Genomic DNA, 24,589 nt, shown 5'->3' with positions numbered 1-24,589 from the left:
TTTAGGCATAGACACAATGATTTTTGAAATACTCAAATTTCACAGTTCTATATCTAGGAGTTTTCATTTGGAAATAATGGATTGTACCCTACTATGAACCCCAGTGATTCTTATGTCTGTTTGTTTCTTCACTTTCCTTCATTATTTCAGTGGTTCATGTGTAATCTAATATTGTTTTCCAGAGTTTCAATGCCTTGATCGTTCTTAAGATGAAGGTATGGAAGAGGACAGCTCCTGCTTTGATGCTCCTCTGTGCTCTGTTGTCCCTACTTGTTTGCACAGAAGTTTTCTTCCGGAGCTGGAGAGTCAAATCAACCCCCTCTCGTTCAGTTATGAGTTCATCACCAAAGAGAGCACGGAGATTTCCCCGAGCTTTGGAACGCAAACCACCTACAATTTCACAATGTAAGGATAGATTTATTTTGTAAACTTTTAATGTCTTTAGCAGCAATTTAATAATTCTGTAGTGATGCTGAATGAACATAGTTTAGGCTGGAGCATGTCGGCAAAAAACGCTGTGTATTACATTACCTTTGCAATGGATGTGATTCTGGCTAAAGCTGCGTTTTCAAAAATGTCAATTCAAAATCTGCGGACTTTCTGTAAAAAACACTGAAGAAAAAAAAACACAATGCATTCCACCACAGTCTTTTCCATAGCATTTTTTGGCTGCGGCTTACTATGTGGAGCAATGAGTATTCATCTCTGAATACCAGTTCAGACCCCTTTAAGTTTTTCACTCTTTGATTCATTGCATAATAATATATTAATAATATAATAAATTTAATAAATTTGCAAAAATATCTACATTTATGTTTTTTTTCTGTCATGATGGGTGCTGAGTGTACATTAATGAGAAATAAAATGAACTTTTTTTGATTTTAGCAAATGGCTGCAATGAAACAAAGAGTGAAACATTTAAAGGGGTCTTAATACTTTCCGTACCCACTGTAGATCATTAGATGTCATATATAGGAAGGGGAATTAGTAACACCAGCACTTAAAGGGGCTCTATCATTGGGAAAACTTATTTTTAACTAAGCATATACTTGCATAGCCTTTAGAAAGGCTATTCCCCACATACATTTTGTATGTTAATTCCCTCAGTTGTTTTTGAATGAGCCTGCTTTTATTCATGTGCTAATTAGCCAGCAACGAGCACCGGAAGTCTCAGTGAGCACTGTCTGCTGTGTGTGAGAGTAGGGAAGGCTAATGAGTTAGCCGCAGCAGCAGCCTCCCCCTGTGTACACACAGCACACAGTGCTCACTGAGACAACCAGTACTCGTTGCTGGCTAATTAGCATATGAATAAAAGCGGGCTCATTCAAAAACGACTGAGGGGATTAACAAACAAAAGGTTTGTCTGGAATAGCCTTTCTAAAGACTATGCAAGTATATGCTTAGTTATAAATGAGTTTTCCCAATGATAGAGCCCCTTTAACTTTTCCAGATACAAACACCTTCGTCTTGAGGGAAAGGGCCTTAGTGCTACAAAAGTCTAGCTGCCAATCAGTTCTACCATACCAAATTACCCCCAGCTGCAAGCACAGGCTTAGGGGCACCATAACACACAATGGCAGTTTACCGCATATAATAGACCACTCCCCAGGACACCATCCAGCAGGAACCCAATGACCAGCCAGACCAAAACAGCATTTAATCCTTGAGGAAACTAAGCTTCATGTTTCCCCAACTCAGAAAATTTCAACCAACTCCAACCACCCCCCACTCCGTCAATTAAACATAACCTGTATACAGTATGCCCAGTATACACAGTACGACTCGTATACAGCCCTGAGAAGATGATCACATAGAAATTATAGCTTTAAAGGTGTTTTCTGGATAGATTTTTTTTTTTTTTTTTTTTTAGAAAGGTCAGTTGGTGCTAAAAAGTACAGCTATATACCTTTAGCAGGGTTTGGAGTCATTTCTGGGTGTCTGGCATTCTCTGCATTTGTTTATAGCTTCCTGCTGTGCAGTTTCATGTGTAGCTGCTACGCTAGTTCCCTCTCACTCAGCCCCCTCCTCTTTCACTCAGTTACACTGCCACTCCCTGTCTCACTAGCATAGTGAACCCACCCATTACTAGCCCCTCCTACCCTCCCCCATCTCCCTAGCCTAGCAATCCCACCCATTATTAGCCCCTCCTACCCTCCACTGTCTCCCTAGCCAAGTGATCCCACCCATTACTAGCCCTTACCACCCTCTCCTATCTCCCTTAATAATAAAAATAATAATATTTTATTTATCTAGTGCCAACATATTCCACAGCACTGTACAATTTGTAGGGTTCTAGTACAGACAAAAAGATACACTACTCACTGCTCACAGAAATTTACAATCTATGAGGTCAGACAATAGTCAGACAATTTTGTAATAGAGGTTACTGTCATTACACAAACATATAACGGTATGAGCTGTCACCAGTCGTGTCCTTTATTATGCAGATTGTGTCTGGACATATAAAGTTAGCTGGAAATGGCATCATATCATGTGGGGTAATGTGGGAGTGGAAGTAGAAGAGGGTTCATTTTAGGGATTCTAATTATATTAGGGTACGGAAGGGTTTACATTAGGAATTGTGATAGGCCTGTCTGAAAAGATGTGTCTTTAGTTTGCGCTTGAAGCTGTAAAAATTGGGAGTTAATCTAATTGTCCAGTATAGAGCATTCCAGAGGAGTGGTGCAACTCGGAGGAAGTCTTGTATATGAGCGTGGAAGGTTCTGATAATAAAGGATTTAAGTCTTAGGTCACTGAGTGAACGGAGAGCACGAGTTGGGCGGTAGACAGAGATGAGGGAGGAAATATTGGTAGGTGCAGTATTATAGAGAGCCTTGTGAATGAAGGTGATAAGTTTATATTGTATTCTGTAATGAATAGGCAGTCAATGTAGTGACTGGCACAGACTGGAGGCATCGCTGTAGCGTCTAGACTGATAGATGAGCCTGGCCGCTGTATTCAGAATAGATTGTAGAGGGGAGAGTTTAGTAAGGGGAAGACCGATTAATAAGGAGTTACAGTTGTCAAGGCGAGCATGAATCACAGCAACAATAAGTGTCCTAATGTATCTCTGGTAAGGAAAGGGCGTATTCTGGAGATGTTTTTGAGGTGGAGATGGCATGAGCATACAGTGGGAGTGATTGGATATAGTGGGTGAAAGAAAGGTCTGAGTCAAACACATCCACGGGGCAGTGGGCCTGCTGCCTAGGAGTTATAGTAAGGCCTGAGACTACAATGGACATATCAGGGACAGATCTATTAGATGGTGGAAACAGTAGTAGTTCTGTCTTAGAGAGATTTAGTTTCAGATAGAGCAAAGACATGATATTTGAGACAGCAGAAAGACAGTCACTGGTGTTGTGTACGAGTGCAGGGGTGAAGTCATGGGAAGATGTGTATAATTGGCTGTCATCAGCATAAAGATGGTACCGGAAGCCAAATCTGGTGATTGTTTGCCCAATGGGGGCTGTGTAGAGAGAGAAGAGCAGGGGGCCTAGGACCGAGCCCTGAGGAACCCCAACAGCAAGGGAAAGAGGGGAGGAAACAGAGCCTGCAAATGATACACTGAAAGCGCGGTCTGAGAGATAAGAGGAGAACCAGGAGAGTGCAGTGTTCTTGATGCTGACTGAGTGGATTACACAGTAGTGCGGAGGAGGTGATGGTCAACAGTGTCACAAGGTGCTGAGAGAGCCAGAAGAATAAGAAGAGAGAAGTCACCATTGGATTTAGCCGTCAGGAGACCATTGGAGATTTTTGTGAGGGCCGTTTCAGTAGAGTGCACAGTGCGGAAGCCAGATTGTAAGGGGTCAAGAAGAATGATAACGGATAAAATGAGAATAGATCAAGTGTTGCAAGATTTTAGAGATGAAGGGGAGGTTAGAGATGGGTCGATAGTTAGCAGCACAGGACCGGTCCAGGGAGGATTTTTTTCAGTAGCGGGGTTGTGACAGCATGTTTGAAAGAGGATGGAAAAATTCCAGAAGAGAGAGAGAGGTTAAATTTTTTAGTAAGGTAATTCATGACATCAAGCAACAGAGATCAGAGATTGGAGCTAACCTATTCTGCCCACTACTAGCAAGGAGAAAAAGGGAAGAAGCCATTCCCAGACACAGGAAGGTTTGGTAAGTATTGATGGGGATGAAGGGGGAGTAATGGTGACTTTCCGTTTCGGAAGCAGAGAAACGGAACGTCATCGAATTATAAGAAAGGGATGGTCACATGATCACTCCAGGGATATGGGTAAGTATAGATTTTTTATGATTGAAGTAAATAAGAAGTTAGGCTGGGGAGGGGGTTTAGTTTAAGCGTTAATTCTTAGTTTACCCTAGACAACCCCTTTAACCCCTTAAGGACCAGGCCATTTTTTGGTTTCGCATTTTCGTTTTTCCCTCCTCACATTTCAAGAGCCATAACTTTTTCATTTTTCAGTTCACAGAGTCACATGATAGCTTATTGTTTGCGGGACAAATTGTACTTTGTAATGGCACCATTCAATATGCTGTGCAATGTACTGGGAAGCTGGAAAAAAATTCAGAATGAGGCGCAATTGGAGAAAAAATGCATTTGCGCCATTTTCTTATGGGTTTAATTTCTACAGCATTCACTGTTTGGTACAAATGACATGTTACCTGTGTTCTACGTGTCAGTACAAACGCGGTGATACCAAATTTATATAGTATTTGAAATTTTTTGATACTTTTAAAAAAATGATAAACTTTGCAAAATAGAAAAAAAAATTTGTGTCATCATGTTCTAACACCTGTAACTTTTTCATATTTCCATGTATGGAGCTGGTTGTGGTGTCTTTTTATGCGGGACAAGATGACGTTTCTATTGATACCATTTGGGGAAAGATCCGATGGTTTGATCACTTTTTATTCAATTTTTTATAGGAGGCAAAGTGTTGAAAAAAAACGCTTTTTGGCTGTTTTTATTTTTTTTGCCGCTACGCCGTTCGCAGTACGGGATAAATGTTTTAATATTCTAATAGTTCAGGCATTTTGGAGCGCAGGGATACCTAATATGTTTATGTTTAATGTTCTTTAATTACTTTTATAGCTGATCTAGGGAAAGGGGGGTGATTTGAACTTTTATATTTTTTTTATTTTTTTAATACTTTTAAAAACTTTTTTTTTTCTTCTGTTACATTTATGATCAGACCCCTTAGGTACCTTGAAACCTAGGGAGTCTGATCGCTCATACTATTCACTGCAATACTACAGTATTGCAGTGAATAGGAAAATCGCAGCACTTCTATTAGACGATGCCTCTGGCATCGTCTAATAGATCTAGTGCAGAGACAAGCCTGGAAGCCTTCAATAGGCTTCCGGCTGTCATAGCAACCGATCACCGCCCTCTTGTGACGTTCAGGAGGGCGGCGATCGGCAAAACATGGCGGCGCCCATGCCGCCGGCGCCGTTTACACACTGCGGTCACGTTTGACCGCAGTGTGTAAAGGGTTAACAGCAGCGATCGGCTCGGGCACCGACCGCTGCTGTTAGTGGCAGGTCCTGGCTGTATTATACAGCCGGCATCTGCCGTGTATGGAGCGAGCTCAGCGTGTGAGCTCGCTCCATACATCCCCATGCGACCCATGACGTACAGTTACGTCAAGGGTCGCTAAGGGGTTAACCTATCCCCAGCATGATCAATAGATTATCAGTGCAGTCTCAATTAACATCACCACACTATATATCTGATCCCTGGCTTTCAGACCATGCTGTCCCTCTCTCACCACAGGGTCTCCATTACATGTGACCTCCCAGCTCCACCATAGAGAGCTCCTCAGTCCCCAGTACTCATGAACAATCTGCATTATACAGCAGTAAGCTATGATATATATGTATCTAATATGATATATTATCCATGTCTGCAGTGTGTGAGGTAAATACATGAGGGGACTCTGTGACTGTATAAATACTGAGGTAATACTGCATCATATACAGTATGATGTAGAATGGTGATACTAAATAAGCAGTGATGACTAAAGTGACAGTGGGAGGTGATAACCCCCAGCATTATACTCGCTGATACCTCCGACATGTTTCCTCCAGTCCTTGTTGTAAGAGAAGGAGGAGAAGATGGCTGAGACAGGTAGTGACATCTATTCCTAAACACCTCCCTCCCTACAGTAACACACTAGGCACTATATACTCCCAAGGTTGGATATACACACATATACTCTTAAAGCTTAACCAGTCTGTATAAATCCACACAACTACTGCATAAAGAAGAAACTGCAGGAGTTATTGGTTCTTCCATCCCAAAGTCATGTCCCCCTTTGTTAATGGCTCTGGGGCGGTCCGGACAAAAATGTTATGCATGTTAATTAAATATGTTGCTCCTCTTTTGTCTGAAAGATATCTTATTATGTTCCTGCCACTAGGTGTCTCCATTTTATCTAACTTACAGTTCACTCTCTGTTGCTACGCTAGGAAACAATACTGGGAGCTGCGTGTTATGTTCAACATCTGATCTGTGGGGTTCAAACAGTGTAAGAAATCTTAGAGGTCAGTGTGGGTCTAACACCCAGGGCCCCTGCTGATCAATTGTTTGAAGGGACTGTGGTGCTTCTGCGAGCACTCTCTCCCCTTTCGCTATTTACATTGTAAAAATCTATCTTACACTGACTGTGTAGTTGTAGTGACTGTGTAGTAATGTAGTTACAGCCTGTGATAATAATACATGTCTGCTATAAAATAGATGGGGAGTGATGTAGATAATGAAATAATATGCTCCACAGTGGCCCACATACAGTATAATGCTCCATAGTTTAGCAAAATGCTCCAAAATTTGTCAAAAAGTGTATTCAGATTACACTTATTATTGTATGATATTAATGTAAACATCCAACCAGTCATTACAATATTGTATGAGTAAGGCTAGGTTCACATTTGGTGTATTTTCTCAGTCTCTCAGGTTATCCCTTTTCATATTCTCTAGTACCAAGGTTGCAAATGTAGGGCTCTTTGTACAGTGCAATATCATTCTCAGGCTGTACAGTGTATACAGTATGTACTATACATTTTGGCAGCACTTATAGTCAATACACTATTATTCAGACATTTCTGCCCTCTGTGCACTGTCTTGTTTAGATCACTCATCTAATAGGACACAGTCACTACTTCTAATTGGTCCAAGCAGTAGTTCTCCATACTAAGGCAGTAAAAAAATACTTATTGTTGTGTGTTCGGTGCTTGGTTGTAAGGCAATTGGTAGAGACAAGACAGTCTATTTTTGTTTGTTAGAGCTTAGCCAAGCAGGGTTCTGTTTTCTTTTTTGCTAATGAAGGCTGTCCTATCTGTTTATCTTTGACTGTAAAAATAAAACCCAGGCACACCCTGTTTACACGGCATCAGTCTCTATTTGTTGTGGACTCTCTGATGCTAGTCTCCACAATGTGAATTTAAGTGGAAAGGCTGTACTGTTGGGATATACTTTCTAAAGAAACGCATAGCATGTAACAATTTATTGACTGTGCTGAATAGTTAAAAGTACTGTGTTATCTACATTTTCTTTAAGTGTATGACCTTTTACAACAGAAGAGACATGTTGTAGCTTAATTCACTGTAGGATTCTGCTAGGTTAAAATTTATAGATTTTTTTTGTCTTTGTATACTTTTCTAGTTTTTTTCTTCCAAATTACTAAAATGCACTTGCTTTGCACATGCACACAAGCAAAAGGTTAGGAAGGAATACATTGCAGCGTCTTTCAGACCCCTTTCATTTTCATAACTTTTATATATAAAGAGCAGATTTTCTGAAATGCCAACTTTGCTCCCTGAATAAAGGTTAATGGGGTACAAAAATCACAAAAGAAAGTTAGCAAATGCTGCAGGGGATGAAATTTTCTAATTCAAGTATATTTTCAGGCCTTTATTTTTCCAAGTATGTTGAACACTTATCTTTATATATAGTACGATGAGAAAATCTGTCCATAGAGTGTTGATCCTGCATCCTGTATAGGTCTGGTATCCTTTTGAGTTTTTTTGGGGGGGGTTTCAAATGGTGTTTTAGCATTTTTTATTGAGTTACTGATTTATCATACACTTACTTATCACTTTATGATACCAGTCCCCTAAGTCCCCTATGATACTGACCCTAAGTAAGGCCTTATTCACATCTGCGTTGGTATTCCGTTCGGGGGAGTCCGCATGAGGACCCCCTGAATGGAATACTGAACGCAACTGCAAGCGGTGTGCCAGTAAAAGCACATGGACCCCATAGACTATAATGGGGTCCATGTGCTTGCTGCTAGATCTCCACAATCTACTTTCCTGTCCGCATGATTTGTGCGTGCAGCACGCGGCCAGCACACAGAACCCATTATAGTCTATAGGGTCCGTGTGCTTTCACTGCACATCACTTGCAGTTGTGTTCGGTATTCCGTTCGGGGGATCCCCATGCGGGCTATTTATTAGGAGTCTCAAGCCTCTAAATAAATTGGATACATCTCCTGCCTCCTGTCTGCCAGAATCCTAACTCTAGCCTAGCTGTTCCACCTTTTTTGAAAAAGTGGCATGCAACAGTGGGTTGCAACATTGTATCTGAGTAGCATGTTGGATAATAAACTGGTGTGGTGGGGTACCGGGTTTTTCACAGTGGGATAGGGTCCCACTTTGTATCCATAAGGTAAAAGATGATCCCACTGAAGCGTAGCAATCTTATGCAAGGTGAATTTATTCAGAAGATGAAAACACACAAAGTACAGTGCAAGTGTAAACGTTTTTGGCCTAAACAGCCTTCCTCAGACTCTACAAGACATGTTCAACAATGGAAAAACATATTGTGAGTTTACATCAAATACCATGTGTGTGCACACAGAAATTTCTAGCACAGACCTATAAATAATTATTTACAAAAAAGTAACAGTTTTGGCAGTTAGAAACAATCGAGTTAATGCCAGAAATATAATACTCAAATGGTCCTCCTCACTATGCCCAGCCGGGCTAGCCAGGATGTACATCAAATAAACCCTTGCTAGAGCATATTATCATTTGAATCTTTGGTCCTGATCCATGACAAGATAAGTTTAGGGTACTGAAAAGAAGGCGTTAAAGTATAAAGGGTAGAAATAGATAGGTCCCACTCACCCATCTATTGTGACAGTTCCGATTTCTATGGTATAGGAATGTTGGGAATGAAAAAACTCCAGGCAACTGGTTGTATCAGACGAAGTAGAGGAAAATACATGAAAAAGTCAAATTTTTCCAAAGGGTACAGGGAAAAAAAATATTTTCTAAAAAATGTGTGATGGCTCTAGGTTGATAGAATTAAAGAATCACTTGTCTCTTGGTTATAGTCATTGTAAGCCGATGGCTGGTCAGGTAATGGAGGGGGTGTACATCTCGCCCAGACTACTCAGGTGGGAAAACTCCAGGAATGTTTGTTCTCAGCAGACAACTTTCGTCTGCTGAGCATTTTGGTAAATGCTCAATATTGGGCTGGATTTTTAGGAATGACAGGTAGGTTGGTAGTGGGACCTGTCATTCCACCCCCCCCCCCCCCCCCTCCAGTCCAGTCCACACTTTGGGGATGTTCCAGCACCGACTCAGCTGCTGAGAGTCTCCTCGTCCAGGAGGCTTAAGAAGTTGCTCCAGCAGCAACACTTTGGCAGAGCTTGGCTGGAGAGCTGACAGAGAGGTCCTGTGCCCTGAATGATTCTACTGGCTTTTTGGATTTCTGTTATTCTAGGTGAGGTGACCTATGTTTAGTTAGAGCCTAGCCGGGCAGGTATTTATTTTTGTATTGTTTCCTTTTGTTGCTAAACTATATTTTTGAGTGAAAATAAACTCTACTTTTTTTTTGGACTAAAGAAACTGGACTTTTGTGTCTATGCCACCACACCTAGCAACCCCAGACCCTGACATCATATGTTAAAAAAATTGTTATTGAAAAAATGATAATATGTAAATATAGATGTAATAGATGAACTTATTTGTTATGCGTATGACTAGATCCTCACCCACTGTCTCGGTACTCAGGACCCCAGACGTGGTTCTCTAGCTCTTTTAAGTTCCCCCAATGGGGATACTCATCTAAACCAAAAAGTGAAAGTGGAATATCACAAATCCTACAAGTGTGAAAGAGGTAAAAAGACAATTTACTCTGGTTAGTTACCTTTGGAAAACTATACTATCTGGATGATACCTTAGTAAATGTAGAAGTCACATGTGGCGTCCTGTGGTGATGGGGAACGTAGGAATATAAGTGGTATTGGTATGTTGATATTGAAGGGTAATTGATAACAAGTCTGTCTACAGTGTACCTTACCTTGTCTGGTCATGTTAATAGACTGCCAGGGATACATGTTGGTGGCGTGGAGGTGGTGCTGTCAGCGGCCGTAGTGTAATCCTAAATAGCGCTCCGTGCATGATGACGTCATTGACATCATCGGTCTATACATCATCCGGGAGTGTCCCTAAGGGTACCGTCATCAGAATGGGCTGTGGCGTAACCATGGCAATGTGTATACTATGGTAGTAGCAGGGATCACGTGATCGTATCACATGGTTGTTAATTTACATGCGATCCCTGTGTTGCCTGCTAATCGGGATATGTTGGCTGCGTAATAAAGGATCACGTGGTGGATGCACAGGGCTATTTCAATGGGACTATGTAATTTAAGAGACTGGAATTCAATGTGTATACAATTAGAGAATAATGTGCACAATTGTCATGCAGGAGACCGCTAAATAAAGATGAATGGGGCCCAAGACAGAGCACTAGAGGCAATGTACATAGGCTAGTACACGGACTGAAAGTCTCTCCCATCATAACTAAGGAATACCCTGTGTTGAAAAAATTGTAGAATAACCGGAGGTCCCTAGTACAGAACTTACCTATCATACAGCAATGTCAAAAGAAAGTATTCCTTTGTTTGTATCTTAGTGGGAGAGGGAGTGGGGAAAAGGAAATGGAGAAAAAGAAAGAAAAGGAGAAGAAAGAAGGAAAAAAAAGGGAAATAAGTTTAGAGAATGGAAGCCTCAAGTATTGCCAGACTCACGCAATACACGTCCCGTCACGGATCAAGGATACTGTAGCTCACGAAGAACGGTTTTCAAGATCAGATGTAATCTATTAATGGCGATTCTGGAATAAGACAAAAATATGTTAGTCACTATGCAGAATTTAGAGTTATATAAAGGCGGATGTCTGATATTCCCTATTTAGTCCCATCGGTTCCATGGTTTGCAGTTTGAAGATCCAGTATGCCTCCCTCCTTTTGAGAAGGCGTACTCTGCCCCCTCCTCTCCTAGGCATCTCTACATATTCGAGGACCTGGTATCCTTTCGATGAAATGTGCTGGCACTGGTAATTGGGTAAGTTGGCATCTGATGTTTGACTTATGCTGTCTTATGTGGTCTTACACACGCTGGGTGGTTTCCCCCACGTATGCGAGACCGCACGGGCACTTTAACAGGTATACAATGTCTGTGGATTTGCACGTATAGAAGCTGGACACCTTGAAGGGGCGTCCTGAATGAGGATGATACACATTCTCTCGTGTATGAACATTGTTTGAATATGGTAGGCAAGGGAAAGTACCTCTCCTTGGAGTATCCAAGAATGTCTGTCTGGTCACCCTAACTGCTGACCCAAGATCGGCTTTCATCAGTGAGTCCCTAAGATTTCTAGGACGCTTGTAGCATGGAAGAAAGCCATTGCAGAACTCCTCCACCTGTGGGAATGACCGTTCCAAAGTTCCCCCGTGCCTGCGAATGATTCTATGAATCTTATAGACAAATGGTGGTATGTGTGAATGAAAGGAATGCGCTTTGGTTTGCTGCCATTACTGCTGGCCGTCTGTCCTGCTCTGGTCGTGTCCAGACCTCTCAGGGTCTGTTCAGGGTACCCTCTTTCTTTCAATTTATCACCCATTTCTCTGATTCTCAATTCCCTCTTGGTGAGGTCCTCAACTATCCTATTGATTCGCATGTATTGAGACTTTGGGAGGGCCCGTGTAGTGGCTGGAGGGTGAAAGCTCGAGAAATGTAGCAAGCTGTTTCTGTCTGTCTCTATGACATATAAATCGGATGTCAGGTTGCCCACATCGTCCTTTGAAATCAGAGTATCAAGGAAACTAATGTTTGTGTTACTGTAATTAAGTGTAAATTTTAATTCTGGCCAAATGCCATTGATGTGGTCCCTGAATTCAAGGAGGGATTCAATGTCCCCCGTCCACACGCAAAAAATATTGTCTATAAAACGTTTCCAGAGTATATGTTTACACTTGCATTGTACTTTGTGTGTTTTCATCTCCTGAATAAATTCACCTTGCATAAGATTGCTACGCTTCAGTGGGATCATCTTTTACCTTATGATTAGCATATTGGTTGCCAGTCATAGAATTCATAAGTAACTAACAGAATTGGGCCTTGGCATTGCAGGGAAAGTGGTAAGTATCCTTTTAGCTGTGAATTTATGAGATTACACTGTGTCCAGTGACTAGTATTATATAGAGAGCAGGCGTGTAACTAGCAAAGACTGTGCCCCCAGCGACCTTGTGACTTGCACACACACACACACACACACACACACACACCCACCCACCCACCCTTTCTTGGCACCCATCACAGTATAATGCCCCATTTACACACCCTATAGTGTCCAAAGTGACCTCCAGACAATATAACGTCCCATTACGGTCACCCCACACAGTATAGTGTCCCATAGCGGCCCCTGCACACAGTATTATGTCCCACAGTGGTCCCTCCATATAGTTTTATGTGCAACAGTGGCCCCTGCACACAGTATTATTCACACAGTGGCCTCTCCACACAGTGTTATGCCTCATAGTGGTCCCTCCACACAAATGTAACAAATGTATGCCTTATAGTGGCTTTAACACACAGTATTATGCCCCATAGTGGACCACCCATGAACTATTATTAGAAGTGGGAAGCGGATGCGGCTATAGGCAGGTGCAGGCATCAATAAGTGAGGCCACAGACCCGCTGTAAAAGTATTTTTTGGATGAACCCCGCAAAATATTGCTATTATTATACTCTGGGGTCCTTTAAGACCCAGTGGAGGTGAGGGAACTACTGTTATTCACCTCTCCTGCGCTCCGGTGCACTCTCTGCTGCTTTAGTCTGCGGCATCAAGATACATAATGACATCGGCCTGGTCCACATGACGTCTGCGACGTCACCAAAGAGGCCTGAAGACTGCTGGGAATCATACTGGAGCACAGGAGAGGTGAGTAACCCTCTTTTTTATGATCGCTCACCTCCCCTGGGCCTCTGATCGTTATACTTTGGGGTCTGAAAAGACCTCAGAGTATAATAATAGCAGTATTAGCTGGGGTATGGCTTACAAATACTTTTGCCATGGGTCCATGGCCTCATTTACCAATCCCTGCACCTGCTTATAGCTGCATCCGCTTCCCCTTCTGTCATCCAGGGGGCATGATATGGGATGCAGAAGGGGAAGTGGATGCAGCCATGAACAGAAGTGAGGATCGGTAAGTAAACAGGACCTGTTACTTGCTGGGGTTACTCTAAGGCTGTGTTCACACGGGGTTTTTTGGTCATAAATTTACACAGGAAACTGACTCAAATTCCTCCACAAAAAAACGCTTCACCATAGAGTCCTATGGTGTGGCGTTTGTAGGAGGAGGAATTTGAGTCAGTTAACTGACCAAATTTCTGACCAAAAAACTCCGTGTGAACACAGCCTAACAAGTAGTGGTCAAAAGAGATGAGCGAACAGTGAAATATTGGATATTCGATTCGAATACACCTTCAATATTCGACTATTTGAACGAATATCGAATCCCATTATAGTCTATGGGGAAAAAATGTTCGTTTCAGGGGAAACCACTATTCGACTAAGGAGGGTCACCAAGTCCACTATGACACCTCAGCAAATGATGACAACACCTCTGGAATGCAATTGGGACAGCAGAGGAAGCATGCCTGGGGGCATCTAACACGCCCAAGTCCCAGTTTTACTCCAATATCACGGTCTATCAACTACACACTTTCCACACTCAATACAACCTCTATGGAAAGTAGAAAAATACCTGGAAACCTTCTTCCCAATTGTATGGACAAAAACCCAAATTTTAAGCTAAAGAAACATTAGCATCATCACAATCCCTGACTTGATAGCTGCATTAAGCAGGGTACCACACTGAACAGGACCGAGCACCAAGAACAGGTGTTACAATGGCTAGCGGATAAAGCTTACAGCTCCTTATCCACCAGCCAGTCAGCCACTATCTCAAGTCCTCTTCCTTGCCAAGAGTCTGGTCCTCCTTCCTCCCAACAGCGCAACCCACCCACATGCCCAAGCCTTCAACGGCCTCATCTTAAAACTGCTGGCCCAGGAGATGTTGCCGTCCCGGATTGTGGAGACTCAGGCCTTCTGTGATCTGCTGGCAACTTCAGCACCTCGCTATGCTGTCCCTACTTCTCTCGGTGTGCTGTCCATGCCTTGCACCAGCACGTGTCCCGTAACATCAGGCAGGCCCTAAGATAAGTGCTTTGCACAAAGTTCCACTTGACCACCGATGCGTGCATGCGGATGCTACATTTCAATCACGGCACAGTGGGTGAATGTAGTTGAGGCTGGGACCGGGTCGCAAACTGTGGCGGCCTGCCTTGCCAACCCACCCACATGCCCAAGCCTTCAACGGCCTCATCTCAAAACTGCTGGCCCTGGAGATGTTGGCGTTTATGCTAGTGGAGACTCAGGCCTTCCGTGACCTGATGGCAGCTGCGGCACCTTGCTATGCTGCCCCTAACCGTCACTACCTCTCTTGGTGTGCTGTCCACGCCTTGCGCCAGCACTTGTCCCCTAACATCAGTGGGGCCCTGAGTTCCGTACTTTGCTGTAAGGTCCACTTGACCACCAACACATGGACAAGCGTCTGCAGTCAGGGACGCTGCTTCTCTGTAATGACAGGCTGGGTGAATGTAGTGCAGTCAGGGCCTGGGGTGCAAACTGGGGTGGCCTATCTCCTCTCCCAGCCCAAAATTCCTAATGTCTAATCTGTATCTCTTTCCCTTTAGTTTCATCCCATTGCTTCTTGTACTTCCTTGTGCTAATGAGAATAGGGGAGATCCCTCTGCACTGTGACTACCTTTCAGATATTTGTAGACTGCTATTAAATCTCCCCTCAGCCTTCTCTTCTGCAAACTAAACAATCCCAGTTCTTTTAGCCGCTCCTCATAGGACATGGTTTGCAGACCTTCCACATTTTGGTTGCTCTTCTCTGGACTTGCTCCAATATATCGATGTCTTTCTTGAATTGAGGCGCCCAGAACTGTACACAGTATTCCAGGTGTGGTCGGACCAGGGAAGAGTACAGCGGAATAATGACCTCTCTTGATCTAGATTCAATGCTTGTCTTAATACATCCCAGAATTTTATTAGCCTTTTTTGCAGCAGCACCGCACTGTTGGCTCATGTTGAATTTGTGATCTACTATTATGCCCAAGTCCTTTTCCCCTATGCTATCACTTAGTTCTATTCCTCCCATACTATATATGTTTTTTACATTTCTGTTACCCAGATGTAGAACTTTGCATTTGTCCCTGTTAAATACCATTTTGTTGGCCTCAGCCCATTGTTCCAGTGTGTCTAAGTCCTTTTGAATACACTCTCTCTCCTCTCTAGTGTTGGCTATTCCTCCTATCTTCGTATCATCTGCAAATTTTATGAATTCCCCAATAATTCCATTGTCCAGATCATTTATAAAGATATTAAAAAGTACTGGGCCCAGAACAGAGCCCTGCGGCACCCCGCTTTTGACTTTCTTCCAGTTGGATGTGTAGCCATTTAGTATTACTCGTTGTGCCCGATCATTAAGCCAGTTGTGAATCCACCTAACTGATTTTTTGTCAAAGCCATACTTAATCATTTTTTCAATAAGAAGGTTATGTGATACTTTATCAAATGCCTTACTGAAGTCAAGATATACTATGTCCACGGCATTCCCTTGGTCCAACCATTCAGTGATTTTGTTGTAGAAGGAAATCAGGTTAGTCTGACAAGATTTATTGGTCCTAAAGCCGTGCTGGCTCTGGTTAATTAATGCCTTCCCATCCAAGTACCGAAGTAAATGTTCCTTGACAATTTGCTCAAAGATTTTTCCTGCTATCGAGGTCAGACTTACCGGCCTGTAATTTCCTGGATCGTCCCTTTTCCCCTTTTTGTAGATTGGGACAACATTTGCCCTTTTCCAATCTAAAGGGACCACTCCTGTTTCCCATGACTTACCGAAGATTATAGCAAGGGGTTCTGTTATTTCCTCTGCTATCTCTTTCAGGACTCTAGGGTGTAAATCATCTGGTCCTGGGGACTTGGTTTCCTGTAACTTGGCTAAGTGCTCTCTTACCAGACCTTTGCTTATAGTCAGCTTGGAGTCCTCCTTCCCCTCATCTCCATCACCATTAATGTCGATATTTCCATTAGTTTCTTGGGAGAAGACGGATACAAAATATGAATTTAGTGGGTGGTATTCAATTGGAATTGAATATCACGAATATCTTACTATTTGATCGAACAGTATTCGCCCATCTCTAGTGGTCAATATAAAAAAAAAAGAAAAAAAAGAATCAGCGACAGTCTGCCTTCCTAAGCTCCCTGACTCTGCTCCTCCCTATACTTTTGCCACTGATAGACAGCCGTGGAGATAAATTTTGCTGCACACATCAATACTTTAAAGAGGTGTATTCATTTATTGTACAACAGTGAATACGCCATAGACATAATGCAAAAAAGTAGGTTTGAATAGAGAGCTAACTAGATCAAGCAATGTTGACGTTTCGGTCATGTGACCTTCATCAGAAACGATCTCTCCCTCCAATGGAGGGAATGATGTCAAGGCGTGCATCTCTCCCTCCATTGTCCTGCACTAGATCGTTTTTGATGAAGGTAACATGACCGAAACGTCAACATTACTTGATCTAGTTAGCTCTCTATTCAACCCTACTTTTTTGCATTATGTCTATGGCATATTCACTGTTGTACAATAAATGATTACACTCCTTTAAACTATTGATGTGTGCAGCAAAATTTATCTCTATTGATCACGTGGGTCGGAGGACCCCTTTATTGCTAGCACCATAACTTACTACGAGTGTGTGGTACCACCGTTACTTTGCACTGATAGAGAGCCACACATCTTGCACTGCACTGGTATTTTTCTCTCACAATTTTAGTAAAGTTCATAAAACTAGATGTATATTAAAGCACAACTTGATTTTCTGGCAGCATTTGTGTCATAAATACATTTTGTAACATACTTTATTTATACTTTATTTATATATTTGTATATAAACTTTAACACATTTTGTTGTATCGCTGTAAATTCCTGCATGTTTTCACTCTTTCCTTTGTTTCTGTATTGAGAGATTTTTCTGCCTCTGTTCAGGAGTGTGGGGCTGTGTAACATACTGAAAATGAGGGTCAGGGGTCACAGCAAACAGTTGCATCTCAGACATTATAAAACAAACTTGCTTTTGGCGTCATATGAAAGAGGAGATTCTCACAAGGTTACAGAGATATCTAAATTATTTCCAGAGATATTACTCATTGAAATCACATATGAAAGTTTTATAATGTCCAAAATATACTGTATGTGCTTGAAATGACTCTATCCTACCCTCATTCTCTACATATTACACAGCTCTGTACTCTGGTATATAATAACATTCAGTGTGAAGCAGGAACAGCTTTACCTTGCATACATGAAAAAAAAACAACTTCTATTGATCTGTATTAAGTCTGCAAATGCACATCCACTTTTAAATGGAATACTATCTACTGATATAAACAAGCACTGTAAGACATAGTTTTGATAGAAGTGGATAACTGAGTCGGGTTGTAAACTGCACGAAATTACAATGCACCTCCCTAGCGTCAACCTCTTGATCTACATGTATCTGTTCCCCAGGCCCTACCTGGTGGTTTTAATTTAAAGTACGTGGGAATGTTCTCCTACATTGCAGGAAACAGTATGCCTTTGATCAAGAACTCATACCTTTTTCATTGACATGTGAATTCTTAACTCCTTCATAGATATATGCCCATAGAGTTTTAATACTAAAATGTTTCCTCTTGTTTGTTTTAAAAAATGATAGAGCGCATAGCAGGAAGAGTAGAATTAACCACTTAAAGGAGTTGGCTACTTTCAGACCAATATTGAGAGACAAATGTTATTGTTTGTGCAGTGGCGTAACTAGAAATGGCGGGGCCCCATGGCAAACTTTTGACATGGGACCCTCCCCCCTTACCGACACCGAAGACCTCGACCAATCCCCTCCTACGCATTCCTGCGCGCTCTATTATGCCCCATAGTAGCCTCTGCACACAGTATTATACCCCTTGGTGGCCCCTGCACACATTATTATGTCCCTTAGTGGCCCCTGCACACACTATTATGTCCCTCAGTGACCCCTCCACACAGTATTATCCCCCATAGAGGCCCCTCCACACAGTATTATCCACCATAATGGCCCCTGCACACAATATTATTCCCCATAATGGCCACTCCACACAGTATTATCCCCCTTGTGGCCCCTGCACACAGTATTGTACCCCATAGTGGCCCCTGCACACAGTATTATCCCCCATAATGGCCCCTCCACACAGTATTATCCCCCTTGTGGCCCCTGCACACAGTATTGTACCCCATAGTGGCCCCTGCACACAGTATTATGCCCCATAGTGGCCGCTCCACACAGTATTATCCTCTTCGTGGCCCCTGCACACACTATTGTACCCCATAGTGGCCCCTACACACAGTATTATCCCCCATAGTGGCCCCTGCACACAGTATTGTACCCCATAGTGGCTCCTGCACACAGTATTATGTCCCACTGTGGCCACCCATAAACAATTTATTATACTCTGGGGTCTTTTCAGACCCCAGGGTATAATAATCGGACATCCAGGGGGAGAAAAACATTTTTAAAACTCTGTTACTCACCTATCTCCCGTCTCCTACGCTGTCGGCCTCCAAAGTAGTCCATCTTCAATGACATCAGACGTCACATGACCCGGGATGCAGGCCGGGGTCATGAGACGTCAGACGATTAGGCCAAAGACTGCCCGGATCGTGGAGAGGTAAGTAACAGTGTTTTTTATGTTTCTTACCTCTCCCGGTCCACAAATCATTATACTCGGGGGTCCGAAAAAACCCCCAAGTATAATGATAGCAGCGGTAGCAGCTGTCACCGGGCCCCTAATGTCCCGGGCCCTATGGCAGCTGCCTCTGCTGCTTCGGTGGTAGTTACGCCACTGTGTTTGTGTAATAAAAAGATATGAAATTTTCCAATAGAATTTCTGTATCAATTCCTCATGGTTTTTTAGATCTCTGCTTGCTGTCATTCATTATGTTGCTTATAGTATATGAAATTCTGACTATGGCCATGTGATGGATACACAGGTGAACAGACAGGATATTTGATTACTGTGCTGTGACTATAATGAGCGGGACTTGTGTGATCATTACATGACCATGGACTGTAAATCACATGACCATGGTCAGAATTGTGTCCACTAGAGGTAACAGAATGAATGACACCAAGCAGAGATCTAGAAAACCATGAGGAATTAATACAGAATACATGTGTCTCTCAATATTGGTAGCAGATTTTGACGCAGAATCCACCTCAAAATGCACCTGCCAAAACGGCTCCCATTGACTTCAATGGGAGCCATTTGCTTTTCTTTCCGCCAGCTAGTAGTGGAAAAAAGAAGCCAGATGCTCTATCTTGCCGCGGCGCCAGACTCCCTCCCGATTAGGCCCATTTATTCAGGCCTAATCCAGAGTGGAATGCCACCACGTGATGCCGGTGCACTGCATTGACATTCCATCGTGGCAAGCCGCACGGTAAGTTCACATGCGGAATCCATTTTCTGCCGTGTAAATATACCCTTATTTCCAGTTGTAACTTTATACCGTGCAATTTATGTTTACACCTGGGAATAATAAACAAAACCTTTTATCTTTTATGATGTGGATATTTCCTGGATAATAAATTCTGGATTTTATGATACTGGCAAAGTATTTGCAAGATCTCCATATTGAGGTGTCAGGTTGACATTAGGAGATGAATGGGTGGTTAAGGGAGCAATAACAGGGGTTACAAGTATCAATTTACACTAGAAGTTACAGCAAGAGGTTATAGGGTAGTTAATAGGTTATAGGTTAATAAAGAGTCTGTGCGTGACTGTGATTAACCTTTTTCTTGCCAAGGATGTTGTCTCTACATCCTCCCAGGGTGGCACTTCTATAGCGGAGGACATAGCTAAAATGTCCTCCCTACTAATGTCGATATCTCAGGATTGAATGCAACTCTTGATGGTTTAAGATTCATTTTAAAGATGAGAATCTCACTGTTGAAAACGCTATTTGGCATTGAGATCCAACTGCAGGGGTATAACAGTCCGTGGAGTCTCATCTTCCTCTTGTTTGGTGGAGTCTCATCTTCCTCTTGTTTGGTGACAGCTGGACACGTATTGGGCAGCGATCTCCACAGTGGCCTCTTCTTCTCCCAGTAGGATGTAGAGTTTCCTCTTCTCGCTTGCAGATATGAAGTCTGGGATGTGGGCAGAGAGTCTTTGTTAGTAGACGGACCTCACAGCTGAGTATTTGGAGCAGTGTAGCAGGAAATGGACCTCGTCTTCTAGGGCCCCCTGGTCACAGTGCTGGCACAGTCTGTTCTCCTGTGGCTTGTACGTCTGCCTGAGTCGCCCCGTCTCCATCTCCAGGTTGTGGGTGCTCAGTCTATACCGGCTCAGGGTCTGTCTGTGTTTGGGGTGGCGTATTCTCTCCAGGTAGGTGGCCATGGTGTAGTCCCTTTGCAGTGACTGGTACATGGTGAGTTTCTTGGAGTTATTTATTGCGCTTCTCCATTCTCTTTGTCTCTCTCAATGACTCATTAGTGAATAACAGCAAAATCCTGCCTGTCTTCTGTATTACTATTTTTGGGGGTCCGAGCTCTTGTTGTAGTTGATGTTTGCGGTACATATAGTATATATACACATTGTATACACCATAAGCTATTATTTTAAATGTATTTTGTATATGAATGTGAGATTGAACATGAGTTTTAGGTGCAAATATGTGTTTTGGTGCATTTTTTTTTAAAAAAAACTATTTGTGTTTGTCATAAAGTTGCATGAAGGTGGCTGTGGCTATCGATAACCCATTGAGACATTTGTAATCTTCATGTTGTCTACTTTCAAAAAATATACAGGGTTTAGGGGTTCACTTACTTTTCATAGTGTGTAATCCCTACATTTTATAGGATGTTACTTTTTTAACATTTCCAGCTTCAAAGTAGATTTTTGTTCCTTCCAGTTCTAGTGATTTTCTGAAGACTTGTGCATGCGGGTGTAGGTCTTAGGGTAAGTTCACGCGGGGTTTTTTGGTCAGGGTTTTGAGGCCGTATCCGCCTCAAAACTTTGATCAAAAAGATGGCTTTCATTGAAATCAATGAGCCGCTCAGGTCTTTTTTCCGAATGAGGATGCAAGGATGCTCATTCTTCAGGCTGAGTCACCTCGCGATTCAGCCTGAAAACACTCCCTCCTCCGGACTAGGCCCATTCATTGGGGCTGTCAGCTCCTGCTTTAACGCTGAGCTCCGGTATTTGTAGCCGCGATGTGATGACGTCACATCGCGCCTACAATATGTGTATGAGGGAGAGAGCTGCGAGGGAAGGTGAGTGTGTGTGTGTGTGTGTGTGAGTGTGAGTGTGAGAACAGCATGACACTGGGGCAGATGGAGGGGGGAGAACGGAGTTTCCTGGCCATTTTTAGCATGTCTTGCAGATGAGTGGAAGACTTAAGGAAACGCCTGACAACCAGACTGAACACATTCACCCAGGCACATATGGAAGAGCAATGTGAATTGTCCCTGCAGTGGAAGCTAAGGACACAGTGGAAGAGGAAGCAGGCATTGTTGCAGCACTAACGGCGTGAGAATGTGGAGGCAGAAGTGGCATCACCTTGCTAAGTTGCTGGTTTGTCTGGGCAGGAACCACATTCACCCAGTGGGCCGTAAAGGACATATATTGTCCTTGACCGTAGTTACAGCTCCACTCCATGCACTTTGGCAGACACAGACAGGATCATGGACTGGCTCACCTTTTGTTCTACAGATTTGTGTAGGGCTGCTACTGCCTTTTGTCCAAGAAATAATGGCTTGGGATTCTAAACCTCAGCTCAGCACAAGCCATCAGTTCTCTGAAAGGTACAGAGTCAACCTCTTGGAAAGGAGGGACTGCAGCACCAGCTACTCGGACAGGAGCAAGTTCAGCTTCTGCATCGTTGGATGAGTGCACGCATACTGTTGTCTCTTCTAAATCATTTTGGTGATCAGTTGCTGATGCAACGACTGACTAGGAGGAAGAACAAGAACATCAGAACCAGTAGATGATGGGAAGGAAACACAACTTCCTTCGGCTGAGGTAGTGGAGCTTTGACTGCCTGAAATGGGGTGCATGCCACTGGGTGATGCCGCAGTTCTCTCAGGTCACTTTATGGTAATGCTATTTTTTTTGTAGATTATGAGCCCCATATAGGGATCACAATGTACTTTTTTTTTCAATTAAGTATGTCTTTGTAGAATGGGAGGAAATCCACGCAAACACGGGGAGAACATACAAACTCCTTGCAGATGTTGTGACGCTACATATTTTGACACAGAGCTGTGGTGCCATCATTGGCACCCTGGCCCCGCTTCACCTTCTGCCCACAGATTCAACATATGGCCATGTTCAACTCCCCCCGGTGGCTTAACAAAAAACTGCCACACCACTGAGTAGGTGATTTTATCCCCAACACTCCGCACAGACTGACTGCTACCACTACTGTCTCCGTGAACCCCTGCACCACTGCTTTCCTGGTAGGTAGGCTCCTGCAAAACGGGTGGTCTACCCTGAGCACATTTGGCTCTCAACCTCCCACTCTTGCCACCCTGCTGACTGCCAGCCACTCTACTGACTTGCTGGCTCCACCACTACCTCACGCACAAGCTGCCACCCTCTTCTCTCAATGATAAAGTCCCTTCGTCACCCGGTTCCCAAAAGATCTCCTCCAGATCTTGGCTAGGCAGTAGCTGCTGACTGTCCTCTAGTAGCTCTTCCTCGCTGTATAGTGGAGCTGAGCCCACAGCATAGAGTACTTCTCTGGCTGAGGGAACAGAAAAGGACAGAAGCAGGTTGAGAGTAGGTGAGGACACAGGGCCTGCTCCCGGGCCATGCCAACTAAGGGTTGTGTCTGATGAACACACCGACTCTTGGCTGAGAGTGTCTGATGTGACTTGGGGTGAAGTGGATGACCGAGTCAACTATTCATTAGATTCGATTCACTCATCTCTACTTGTAAGCCATATAACATTCTTAAAAAATTAAAGGGTCATTAACATTTGATGCCAACATATCACTTTGGTGAATTAAAGTGTTCCAAAGTTATTACTGCATAAAGTGACACATCAGATTTGAAAAATCGAACTCTATCAGGAAGTCAAAAACTGGCTACAATAGGTGGTTTTTCCCAAGACGTTTCCTCCACAGCTATACCATGGCATTTATGTCACGTGAGACCCCAGCCTCAAAGGGGTTTTTGGGGCATATTAATTGATTAACTATCCCTAGGATGGTGTCAGGAATCTAAGTATCTTTGCTACAAAAACTATATAATTTTGGTATAGATAACATGTCATTTCAGTTGCACAGTGAATTTCATAAAAATAAAGCCCGCAAGAATGTCACACAAATGTTGTTTTCTTGTCAGTTCCACCGCCTACTAAATTTTTCCAGTTTCTCAGTATATTTTACAAAATATTAAATGGTACTATTACAAAGTATAATTTGTCATGCAAACAGTAAGCTCTCGTAATCACAAGTTATGTGATTTGGAAGATGGGGAGTCAAAAACAAAACTCAAAATATGCTTGCAGTGAGAAGGGGTTAAAATATAAAGTAGAATAAATGGAATGACTGGTGGATAGGTTTATATATGAAATTATATATATGCAACAGATTTACAAAGTAGTTCAGATTATTGTAATTTCTGTGGGTTTTTTACAATATTTTATTATATTATAATAATTATAATATTATTATATTTTTTAACATTGATTAACAATCTTTTTTTGTTTTTAGACACTGCCCTTTTCGAGAGTTATACTCAAGGCGAGATACGAGAACTTGTTTCCACTCTTGTAGAGAGGTACAGCCAATCCATACACTCTGGCGACGACCCAAAAAACGTAGCCAGAATGAAGAGGGGTCGTGTCCACAAACAGCCTTGTACCATAAAGGAGCTGGAAGTGCGAGTCAGCGAGCTTGGACTTGGATATGTATCCGACGAAACAGTCCTGTTCCGCTATTGCAGTGGTACATGCGAAGCAGCTGTACGCAACTACGACCTCTCACTGCAGAGCATCAGAGGCAAAAAGAAAATAAAAAAAGAGAAAGTAAGAGCCAAACCTTGCTGCAGGCCTATAGCATACGATGATGATATTTCTTTCTTGGACGCCAAAAATCATTACCACACGATCAAAGAGGTATCAGCTAAGGATTGTGGCTGTGTTTGACAAGTATCAGGGATGAAACCAAAAACAGG

At 42.8% G+C, this 24,589-nt stretch overlaps 1 protein-coding gene across 1 annotated transcript; it reads left to right on the top strand.

Moving 5' to 3' along the window:
• The first annotated feature begins 209 nt into the window (after positions 1 to 209).
• On the top strand, positions 210 to 24,583 carry NRTN (neurturin). Its single transcript, XM_075283679.1, has 2 exons — positions 210 to 405; positions 24,127 to 24,583. The coding sequence occupies exons 1-2, from the start codon at positions 210 to 212 to the stop codon at positions 24,558 to 24,560; spliced, it is 630 nt and encodes a 209-aa protein (XP_075139780.1). The 3' UTR covers positions 24,561 to 24,583.
• The last annotated feature ends 6 nt before the right edge of the window (positions 24,584 to 24,589 follow it).

The sequence above is a fragment of the Leptodactylus fuscus genome, chromosome 1 (genome assembly GCF_031893055.1).
Source record: "Leptodactylus fuscus isolate aLepFus1 chromosome 1, aLepFus1.hap2, whole genome shotgun sequence".
NCBI classification, from domain to species: domain Eukaryota; kingdom Metazoa; phylum Chordata; class Amphibia; order Anura; family Leptodactylidae; genus Leptodactylus; species Leptodactylus fuscus.
This window is presented reverse-complemented; position numbering and strand designations above follow the sequence as displayed.